Source organism: Gavia stellata, chromosome 3, assembly GCF_030936135.1.
Source record: "Gavia stellata isolate bGavSte3 chromosome 3, bGavSte3.hap2, whole genome shotgun sequence".
NCBI lineage: Eukaryota > Metazoa > Chordata > Aves > Gaviiformes > Gaviidae > Gavia > Gavia stellata.
Window position 1 is genome coordinate 10,231,293 of NC_082596.1, and position 12,503 is coordinate 10,243,795.

Here is a 12,503-nt window from a genome sequence, read left to right on the forward strand (position 1 = left end):
CTCAGTATGACTTTTCCAATGCCAACCTGTGCTGCAATGCTTAGAAAATCATGCTTTCATTCAATATTTCCTTAGGTTCTAGTCCCAACCAGTAAGCACAGGCAATACAAACACAAAATCCTTTCCATAAAGTGGACTCAATCTTCCTTCTGTCCTCTAAATCGGCCTGATTTTTAGCATTACACAGGAGTACAGTTTTAAAAAATATCAGCACTGTTTTTCTTGCTCTGGTTCATCCACGTCCAACAGCTGGATAGTTGCTGGTCAGCAACTCCTCGCCTGTGATCAGGGTGCCTGGGCACCATAGGTGTGCTCAGAGAAGGATGGGGAATGCACCAGGATGCAAAGGGATGATGTGGATTAAGGAATATTAATCAAAGTGTCCTCTTCGTTATAGGCAGGGGCAATGTCTTGTGGGACAGTATGAGAAATGTCCCTTCCCTCCTTGTTTGCCTGTGCAGTAATTACAGGTTTGTCCTGGTAGCCTTAGTGTTAAACCATAGTCTACAGCAGTCATGAAAAAAATAATGTGTGAACTGTTTTGCCACAGAAAGTAGCTATTTCCTCCATGTTATCTTATATTACTATCACTTTCTCCCTTCTTCCTGCCCATTTAGGAAACAAAACAAAACAAACTCAGATTTAAATTGGAGTCTCGTAAAGCTATTTCAGAAGCTTTTTCCCTTTGCTCTCCCCACCCCTAACATGTCAGTTGGGAATTATGCTTTCTTCTAGTCATTAACATTTTGCAACTGCTTACATGACCTTCTGCATCAGCATCTTGAGCTGCTCCCTGCAGCATTGCTAAGCAAGTAGACAGCATATGTCTGTGGACCTCCCATCTCACACTGATGTTTTCATCTGCTGCCGCTCACCTTCTGTCCAAGACCAGTGGCAGCTTCAAGCCAGAGGTAGCTCTGAAGTAATGTAACATCTCCTATGTAAAATATTGTGCCCCACACTTTCAGGCAGCACTGGCATCTGCCTAATATTTATTTCCTTTATCTGTTAGCACTTTTTGCCTCAGGCTTTACAGTTACTCAGTAGGCAGAACAACCAGTACCCATAGCTGAGATCCTGATCAAGGAGTGTTACGTTAACCTTGTTCAATGAGAATTGTGCTAATGCTCTGTACCTCAAAACACAGAGAAGTGAATAACCATATGAACAATAAACTATATTTCTTCCTCCTGCATTAGTAACAGGACTACCATGCCATGGGATCATAAATCTTTTGGGGTGATTTGAATAGACCTGAAATGTCATGCTGGACTTCTGTTTAAACAGTCTGCTTTGTTTTGGGTGTTTTTCATTGTAAAACAATTGCAGACAGCAGATTTATGCTAGCAATGAAAGCGCTGTTTTGCTTCCTTTAAGATTTCAAAAGGTAAAAACCCCATAATTTCTGGAATCAGCATGCCCAAAACTACCATGGGAGCTAGCACAGCTCCTGGTTTACAATGGTTTAAACAACTGGTATATCACAGCAGTTTAAGTCATTGGTATATCTTCCCACTCCTCTCTCATCTCATTGCTCTATGTCCTTCCTGGTGACAGAATAAATGTAGATTCCACAGCAAGCAGTAACGTTTGCATTAGCGAATGGGTTATCTCCCTGAGGCAGTACGTATATTTCCACATGAATTTTGTAATACTTCATTTTTCAGAGGATTTGTGCGGGATACCCACCTGGTATATTTTATAGATTCTTTACCCAAATGGACTAGTCATTACTAACCTGTATTTCACTCATTAGCACTTGATATCTCATTCAGAGACTAATTCACTCTCAATTTTGCTGGAGGTTATTTTCACAAATAGGATGTAGGCAGATAGAGCAAAAGACTCATCACAGGAGAGTACTTCTAATGGTAGCATGGAAATACACAGATATGTAATAGCTCATAAGGAAAATCTGATACTACTTTAGATGATTTCAAATAATTAAAACATATCATTATGATGCTCTTCCTTAATAGCAGTGACTTGGAAATATCAGTACCATGTATTTTCATATGGGATAAAGCATAGTAACAGGCCAGGGAATTTTACATGCTGGTAGGGTTTTTGTTAAGGAAAGTTTCCAATGTAAAGGTATGTATAAAGATAGTCTAAGTCTTCCTGCATATTTGTATTGGGATCATGAATCAGACTATGCTTAGAGGTGGTGTCTACATATTTTCTGTGAGGTGAGCACACTGATAATATCAAAAGGGCTTTGAATTCCACAGTACAGGTGTTCTTACGTCAAATATTAGACTTAAATATCTGAGTTTCTCTGTTTCAGAATTTCTGATGGGCAAGATAAATAGAAATTAAATGAGTAGGAAAAAAATTTTGCCCTTCCTGCATGCTGTATCGTTGCAGACATGGGTCTCATCTCTTACCTTCAACCCAGAAACTTCCAGTGGCAAGAAGGTCTGCAAGAAACACCGAGCAAACTCTGGGCCTGTTCAGCATCTTCTTTTCTGTCATTGGTCAACAACTGTATCTGTGTCTACCCTTTGGTCCTCTCAGGAGTTCATCCATCTCTTCTCCTGCCTTGGGCTTCCTGATATATCTTCTGTCCCTCCCCTGTACTACAGAAGCTTTTCCAGTGGCACAAACACCATTGCTCTGAAGAAAAAAAACCATGGTCTTCCTTTTCATCCATAAGGTCCTACCTGAGTCAAAGAACAGCAGTGAGGATAAGACCAAAAACCTTCCTTCCCAGTGCACAAACACTTTCTCTAGGTGAACATGTAAAGCCTGTTGTATTACAGGTACTCCCTTTTCAAAGAGCCCGGGGAAAAGAGAGGAGAGGTGGGGAATAAGCAGCATTACTGGGCAGAGGAAACTTGGCCTTTCTTACATAAACTCAGTTTTGGCTCTCTAGCCAGTAGATAAACAGTGCCCCCCCAACAGCACAGGCAAATGGCTCAAGTCCCATGGGAAGCAGGGTGAGCCTTTGTTACGCCATGAGCAAGTCACGCCAGGGCAGGAAACCCTGTGGGATGTTGCAGCTAAGGTTTTCATTGCAGAGTAGGTCACATCACAATTCTTCCTACGACAGTATGCGGCTCTAGTTGGCTACATGTCTCCCCATACTTACAGAAGTGCCTTGAGGCTTAGCCTATCCTTTGATTACTTCTCCAAGTCATTAAGGGGTAGACTGCTACAGAAGTGCTATGTTCATCTTTGGTGTTTGTGCTGCCTCAGAGATGCTAAAAATTTCTCATCACAACATTGTTACTGATTAGACTGCAGCATTCATCCTTTTGACACAATGCTCGACACAGCAGGCAATTCCTTGTTTGTGTTTCATTCAATTCATTTGCTATAATTTCCCTAAGGAACAGTTGGGATTTCATGTTATATTTTAAGGATCGTACCTTTCTCTTTCTCTTTGGTTCTTTTTGTGCCTCAACCAAAAAAAGCCCTGGCCCATTATTTAAGCGGACTGATGCAGTTCTGGTTTACTGCACATGAAATCATGGTCAGTGCCTCTGTGCTTCCAGCAGCAAAATGAAGTGGAGTTGCTTATGAGCACCATCGAAAATCATGTCAAAGTGCTACTGCTTCTGCCAACAGCAGACACAGCGTATAACACAGCAGAGGAGGAGTCAAAATGAGGGATGCCAACAAATAACCCCCCCTCTTACTCATAACAAATGGGAGCAAGGAAGAGAGATGCCTTTTTCCCATTTCAGGAGCTTGAGGCTGCTTTGACCAGACGTTTATAACTAAAGTGAAGTCCCTACCAAAGGTCCATGTAGTGAATATTGTCTAAGTCTAAATAGGCTCTTTCTTCAAGAGCAGATTAGCTATAAAATACAGCTCATAGCTGAACTCTCTCAATGTATGTTCCTGATACATTTCTTAATCGGTTTTCATTTTTCTCAATTATAATGCTCTCTAGGCATTTATAACTGCAGTTTGCCTTATTTCCAATTTGCTGGAGAAAGATTCTGATATCTGATATCTCTTTGACTCTGATTTCCTTTTGTTCTGCACATGTAACTCTTAGTTCATTCAAAACTGGAAGAGGTTAAATAAAACAGCATTGTTGTTCAGAGGAGGAAAAATGACCAGGACAAGCATCTGTGGGATTTTTAATTAGGTGAATAAAATTTAGTGGCATCAGTATAGGATAAAGAGATTTACAAAAAAAGGTCTATGGACCAATCTTCATCTGCTGTAAACGATTGGAGTTTAACTGAACTAGCAGTGATAAATATGAGCTGAGGACTTGGGTAATGTTTCCACTTTAACTGATCCACCGTGATTCACCAATGTTTCTGTTACTTCTTTCCTTGGTAACTCCCATAAAAGGGGAACCTACTCGCATTTTCAGTGGTTTGATATGCTGGAGAAAAATACTTTTGCAATAACTCATAATAATAATGTACCTCAAATGGTCTTTTACATAATAATACCTTCATTTTCTCCTTGGAGAATGCCCATATTGCCAAGTTTCTGCACAGCCTCTGGATAAGATAGGATACGGAGATCATGACCCACATCCCAAATAGTCACAGAATGTCCCAAACCATGTTGTTTTCTTAAAAAAGAAAAGTAAAAAAGAAAACAGAATGACCTCAATTTGGCAAACATGGAACCACTTCCGTGACATCATGCATGCAGAATTGCAGCTGACCAGCAACCAAATAAAATAACTTTGTATTGCAAATTACAGAGTTTTGCTCTCTTGGATAAAGTATTTTACCAGCTTAATAATTAATTATTTGTTGTGTTTCATTTTTAAAAACAAATTCAGGTTTATTGATTTATTAACTCTTCCTGCTAATTTCCCCAAAGTGTCTTACATGCATCAGTCTTTATGAAACTACTGCATGGGTTAACAGCTAATTTACTCTTCTGTTGTTTTTTTTTAATTCTAGTATTCTCAAATGCGGGATGAAGTATTCAAATCAAACTTGGTGTGCGCATTTATTGTTCTTGTATTTATCACCGCTATCCAAAGCTTACTTCCTTCTTCCAGGTAAATACAGAAATATATCTCTATATATCTGAAGGTGCTGTTGGGGAAACAGTGGGATAACATTTCTAGGACTGACATAGAATGAACCAGTAACATCTGCTTGTTCCCCAAAAGTGTTTGGAAATATTTTTTCACTTTTTTCCCAATATTAACTACTTTTGTATCACATTATCTGCAGCTACATGTTTTCATGTGAGACAGCAGCATCTATTGACATTATGATGTTATGTTTTTAAGCAGAACCCCCACTGAGATAAGTGGGAACTTTGTGTTACAAAACTTTGACACGATATGGCCTGCTGCTTCCAGTGTTGAAGTAAAACATGATCCAGACTTACAACAGTGCCTCTTTGCTAAGTGACTGGTAATCACCTTGGGAATCAGGGATTGTTTTGGTTTTGTTTCTTACATGCTACATAAGAAACGGGTAGTGTTGTGCTTTGTTGCTGATGACACGTGTTACCCAGCTGGGGAAAGCAATCTTGTGCTATTAAGAAGAAGAAAGGAGGTGATTTGGCAGATCTTTCCTCACTTCTGCTTTTATCTGGGGCTGACCAAGCAACAACTTCCTATCAAAGTGACAAAAATGTGACATAGCTGAGACCTCTGTGTCCACGTGTTTCACACAGTCAGGCCCATCAATTGGCATTTTTGTCTACTATTTAATAGTGGGAACACAAGAGTGTGTACAAGGACTAATGTCAGTTTTCTAGCATCACAGCAGAGCCAGCAGAACAGGACTGCCACTAAAACATGCCCCCGGTCCCATTTGGTCTTTGGCAGAGCAAGTGCTAAAATGGAAATGCCCACATGAACAAAATTCTCAGGTGGTTTCTAACACTCAGATGAACCTTAACTTAGGGCTGCCTGTAGAATAACCTTTCAAATACAGTATTACTGTATTACTGTACAGTAATTTACAGTATTACAGTCATGCAGCAATATTTCTTGGATCATCTCTGGAAGACCTGGTTCACCATGTTTATGTCTCAGAATACCAAAATGGTGGTTAAATGCAGCCAGGCAACTGCGCTCTGCAGCAGTGATGTCCCATGTATTTTGTAGTTCTCAGCTGGCAAAGGACCCAGAGTAGTACCTGACCTTCTGCTGTTCCTTATGTGCTATATTGCTCTAATACTAGTAAGTTTGATAGCTGTTTTAAAGTTCTTCTCCCAATACACATTCAAAATTCTTCACTTCTGGTAGCTGTTATTTTTATATTTTTCTCAGTATGTACAAGAAGATTTATGGATCTTATTAATGGAACCTGTTTTCCAAAAAGATTTCTGCTGCTATATCAATCACTGCTATACCAGAAAAAAAAAATATGACATTTTTTCTATCTGCATAGCTTCATCTCTGTTAATTCTTGTGAGCGTGTCTAGTGCCATTGAAATTAGGGGAGAAGGAGTCACATAACCACATTGTCTACAGCTGTCTCAATTTCTGGTTTCCCATCTTGCACAGAGTCTTGTGGTTTTCCCTTGCTTTGTGGACCTTTTTGTCACTGAGTGTTAAAGAGGCTGTAAATATAAATAGGTTCAAATAAAGTTTAGATAAATTCCTACAAGATAAGATCAGCAGAGGTTTTTGAATAAAAGTATGGAACCTTGACCTCAAGAAAGCCCTTAAAGGTTGTTTGCTGGAACCTGGGAATATATTTAGGGAAAGGATATTTACCACTATCCCTTTTGTGAGAGAAGATTTGGAGCCACATGGGTGCTTTATGGCAGTTCTTATGTTCTTTCAGGAGCTGATTTAAGAAGGCAAATTTTGGTCTTCATTTTTCAAGTTCTGACACTCTGCTTCAAAAAATGTGTTTCACTCTTAAAAAAGCATGCCTGTTAAAAGAGCGGAGGTCAACAGATGAGCAACTCTAAAATAACAGGATGAGGGGTTTTGAGTGGGAAAGTTTCAATATGCTTGAACATATTGAATGAGGAAATAATCTGGAAGTTCAAATTTCCTAAGTTCCAATTCTAAAAACAATTCAAGGTATGAGCACATGAATAAGCTATCACAAAGTTAGGCAGGATTTGGATTCAGAGAGTCGTGGAGATAACTGCATGCTCATCTGTTACACTTCTAGTAGATATCAGAGAAGTAAACTACCACAGCGGAAAAGCATGGACATCATTTCGTTGGAACAACTATAAACTATAATTCACACTCCTCATGGTAACTTACTCATTTCTTAACAACATATTTAAGTGTCTTTCAGTGAATGCTTCAGAGCTCTGTTGAACAAGGATGTAATTTTGTATTTGCTTAAGTACATGTTTGGATGTTTTTCTGAGCTGAGTCTTTTAGGGTTTTCTGGAAATTTGGTGAAAGAAAACATTATTTAAATCATTGTAAAACATATCTTACTAAGGATCTTCAGGGAGTTTCCCAGATAGGTTGCCTTAGTCTGTGTGTTAAAGAAGGGAATCATCTTTCTATTATTGCATCTACTGTGTACGGGAGTTTCAGAATTTTACATCAGTTTATATCTGTCTCCTGCAGGATAAATATTTGATCCATTCATACTTCTTCCTGACAGGGCAGGCACATCACTGCATTTAAAAATCTTTGCAATAGTTTTCATTCTTTGAAATATTGAGTTGGGGAAATTACTCTAAGTGACATAAATTAATGCCATATTTCTGCTGTAATTATCCTCTATGAAGCCATTAAGTTACATTGCCAACCTTGCAGTGATTCATCTTCTCTATCTGAGAGGCTTGGGAGTTTGATTCATTTCCTGCAATGAACTTTCTATATGCTCATATGGGCAATATATCTTACTAGGGTAGACTACTGAACTACTCTTATTTCTGTCTGGTTTTCACTGGGTTATTCCTGTGAGGGGAGAAAAATAGATTTCAAAGTGTTGTTCATTTAAACACCTGCATCTTCTGTTTCACTTCAGTTTTCCTTCTGGCTCAACTCTTGATTTGTGACTGTACACAAGGAAGAGGGATGGCAAAAGCCTCATTTCAAACTTCACTTGATCTTGACAGTAAGGGAACCACTAGAAAGAAAAGGACTTGGTCTTGAATCTCTTCTTGAACGAAGAGGGGATCCAACCCAGGTGTCCTAGTTCTGGGAGAAGTTCATGGACAGAAGAGTATTACGGCTGTTTGTTTCTATTCCTCTAACCTTGGCTATGTCTTCTGCTGTGCTTGATCCTATCAGCATGCTGCCAACAAAATCTTAGCACAGATACTGGATTGGTCTTCTAGGAGGTCATAGGTGTGCAGACTTCAGTTTTGTTTTTATCTCAAACAGGCTTGGACAAGAGACAAGCATATCAATGATCAACCAAACAGCTACAGTGGAAGAATTTTTGTTGCCTGTATATTTATTATGAACAAATACAAAGTCATGGTTTCTCAGACACCTAAGCAGGTTATGCTGCATTTTGGATTGATATCCCAGAAATAGGTCCCCAGATGCTCCCTTTATTGTACCTTAATTCAATAGCACTGTGTCTTACATGTGAAGTTTGGCAGTCCAAAATAAGAACTCGTGTTTAGTGTCCTCAGGTTTAACCTCTTGAGCCTTGACCCTAATCTTTTTTGAAAGCCTTAATTTGGTTTCATTTAGAGCTGGGTCAGGCTAGGTCTGCAGAATTGGTAGGCTACATCTGCATATATAGACTGTCTATATATATCTGAGATATAGATAGAAACTATCAGTTCCAAAGAGGAGCTCAGTCATTTGGCTTTGGAAAACAAGAAGGCTATTGCAGAATACTGCTGTAGTGTGGGAAACTGAAGGAAATAATCTCACGTAACTGTCTGTCAGTGTCCATATCCCAGGTTCAAAGTATAGCCACAGGTCAATCAGTGGATCTCAAGGTGCCTTCCACCCGAATAAATGTAAGACACTGCTGTGCAGTGAGATGGATCGTACCCTACTATACAGCTCTCTTGATGAGCCCTCTTGACTCTCTTGACTAGTTCTTCCTGAACATATTGCCCAGCTTTTCCCTGGCTTTATTGACTGTCTCTTCCTTGGCTTTCTGTGTATTTCCACAGACAGAAGCTGCTCTCAAGGCATCGTTGTATTGTGTCTCTACTTGGTAGCCCTGGGACTTTCAGCAAGTCCTGAGACTCTTCCCACAAAACCTTTAGTCGCACAGGATGAAATCTGTGGCTCCTGCTCCAATCTTTGTTTCCTCATTATTGACTCTTCCCTTTATAATACAGTTTGGTTTTACCGGCTACGTTGTTCCTTCTTTCAAAAGCAAGCTTTAGTTCTGGCTGAGCTCGCTGGAGAGGATGGAACTTTTTTGGGAAGGTCCACTGTGTCCTGTATTCATATCACACACAAAACTCTGACAAAGCTTGTTGGAGTGAAGTGCTGCCCCAAGTGTAAGATAACATTTTGTACCAATGGTATGTCATCAGAACAGTGTCAAAGCTAGTATTACCACATGGAAGCTCTCAAGGGAAGTTGATGTGTAATTCAACTTTTTTCAGTTCATTAGGAAACAGAACTTCCATTTTGATATTTTTCACGTTTTATTTCAAAATATTTTGTAATATAATTAAGTACTACAAAAAATATCACTTATGCATATATATCTTACTTATAGCAGTTCAGACATGTTCCAAAAGAAAAACTCTGTGCTTTCTACAGCCTCGTTTTCTGTTTGTTATCTGTTCAATCCATTTTCTTTTCCCAACTCCTACACTGTAAGTCTCACTAATTTTGAGGTTCTGAGAGTAGGACCTGTACTTATAAGCCATAGCTGCATTACTGTAAATTATTCTGAGGTTATTCTGTCCTGATACTTCCAAGGAGTCATTGTCCCAGCAAGACTGTTTGGATGATCAGAAAGAAATGATGTTTGTTCAAATACTATCTTTAAAACACCATCAGATTTAATGTATATGAATCTCTATCATCACAGCTGAATTAGGACATTAAAAATCAGAATGTTTTTGTAAAAGATAATAGTTAAAATTAAGCAGGTTAAAGCATAAAGGAGTACAGTTCTGCACTTAAATCTCTTTTGATTTTGACACCTGTACATCATATGTTATTTATGCCTTTTCCCTCAGCATGACCAACATTTCCCCACATATACTCTGACTTATGCTTACATTTTTCCAGAAAACATATTTCCTTTTGAACATAAACATTTTCATTTACCCTGTTTTCTCAAAGTATTTTCTACAAACATCAGTGCTGTGAGGAAGATGTACTCACAGTTTTCACATAAACTGCCCAGTACATCTTGGACCAAATATTTTGGACTCTATCCATCAGCTGCAAACATGGCCAGAGCTAAGAAATGTCAGTTCCCACACAGACTGATTCTCAAGCTTTTCCTTCTATGTCCATGTATCCGCTCCTGCCATTATCTCAGTGTGGTTTCTTCTTCCTATTGGTTACATACATGTTAGCTTATGGTGACATTTTTTAGAGTGAAAGCTTTAGTTAAGTTAATAGACTCAAACCACAGATCTGAATTCAGATCTGTGTGAGTTTATGATTTGCTCTTCTAAAGCCAAATTTGAATAGCCTGAAATTGAGAGGAATTTCAGGTAGGTTGAGATATGGTCCATTCAGATTCAGGTAGTGGATCTGCCTCACCTACTGAAAAATGAGGAAAAAAAAAAATGTTGATATTTTCACTTCTATTTCCACCTTACACCCCTGGTTTTGTCTTGCCATAGGGCACAAGTGTACAAATAGTATTGCACCCTACCCAAAGAGTGGGAACCAGCTCACTGATAGTGGCATCAGGATCCTAAAGGCTGAAGAGAGTCCCAAAAGAAAGGACTTTTCTGCCACTCAGAGTCTATATAGACAGATAGAGGCACTGGCAACGATTTCCTTGGCTTGTTTCTTCAAGAACAGTTTCTCAGCAAGAAACCATGTAAAGAAACGGCAGATCTATGGAACATGAATAAATCTTTGCTTTCTCTGGGTTTTTTCCTAGACTAATTGTCTCAGATTTATGACAACTGATTTTTCCTAGCCTTAAGTGTTTACACATTTATTTTTATTAGCGGTGGTATTGTGTTGAGGTTTAATGTTGGGTTCTCTTTTTTTTTCTTCCCAGGGTGATACCAATGGTCATTCAATTTTCTATTCTGATTATGCTGCACTCCGCTCTTGTGCTAATCACTACAGCAGAGGATTACAAATGTTTACCCTTAATGCTCCGGAAAACTTGCTGCTGGATTAATGAGACCTACCTGGCCAGGAATGTCATTATATTTGCATCCATTCTGATTAATTTTCTTGGAGCCATCATTAATATTGTAAGCTTATAGGGAACCAGAGTATATTTTACAGGAAAAGCTGATTTATGAATTATTAAGCTTGATACAGGATTGATTAAGCTAACTAATGTGTTTATAAGCCAGCTGTGATTTAAATATAAAAGGCAAAGTACCACAGCTTCAGGAAATTCAATCTGTTGCTTAAACTATGTATTTCTGAAATACCTAATTAATTCTCCCTCATGAATATTGTCTATTTTTAAAACCCTTTTGCTACTTTCTGTTCAATATATCTACCCTTTGAGGACCATTTGTAATTTTCTGAGATGCTGATATACTTTCTCAAAGACTGTCAATCCAAGTAATGCTTATAGATATTAAGTTCCTCATCTCACAGTTCTCCCATTAATTAGATTCCTAAAAAAATGAGAAGTGTCAACAAACCCAGAAAATAGCTTCAAAGAAAGGACAAAGCAGGTTAAGCTGAGCCAGTAACCACAGCATTTAAAAAGTGTAAATTCTAAACATACCTTGCCTTGCTCATTTAGTGGTTTGACAAACCCCTTTGGCCCAGATTTGCCTTAGCTGAAGTACCAAACTACGGGCATAGTCACTCTCAGCTTTCTTTATAGTCAGCGCAGAAAAATAGGCATCCCCAAAGATTTCTTCTGATCACACTGGTCCCAATAAAGGGATTTTTCTCTCTCCACTGCCCACACAGGGAGGTTGGTATGATTTGACTCCTGATTTACACATCTCCACTAAGCCTCTAAAGTGTGACAAATCTCGGGCAAAGTTTACTAGTATATCTGTGAGGAAAGGCATGTACCAAGCTTTGCTTAGCAGCTGTGGTTAGATAAAAATATTGGCAATTGAATACTGTGGGCTTGGCTCTATACAACGTCACAGGGTAAAAAAGTGGGGTCTTGTATGCAAATACAATAGAGCCCTGATTATCTGGATGTCTTCAGAAACGTGAGAGAGCTTTGCATGAATTAGGCAGATTATCATACCAGACAACCTGGCAGGTGTTGAAGCCTGAGCCAAAAAGAAGGTAAACATCTCACTGATAGATTAAAAGTAACATTTTCATCACTCTTACTTCTTGTAGGGCACCTTTTGGCTATGGATGTAGCAGTGCTTTTTCATCTGAACTTTATTCCTTGTAAATATTTATTTCTTTCTAGACAAGACCAGGAAAGCATTTAGTGACAGTAATAACAATAGCAACTATACAACACAACAGCAACAATAATTATCCTGTAATAATTAATAATAATTATGATTATATCGTTAGAGTA

The 12,503-nt window shown here is 38.7% G+C and overlaps 1 protein-coding gene across 1 annotated transcript in view; it reads left to right on the plus strand.

Moving 5' to 3' along the window:
* ADCY8 (adenylate cyclase 8) overlaps positions 1 to 12,503 on the plus strand; it is a 129,024-nt gene that overhangs the window by 88,566 nt on the left and 27,955 nt on the right. The window contains 2 exon segments of the mRNA XM_059836205.1: positions 4,881 to 4,981; positions 11,040 to 11,241. Of these exon segments, the coding sequence (XP_059692188.1) occupies positions 4,881 to 4,981; positions 11,040 to 11,241 (303 nt within the window).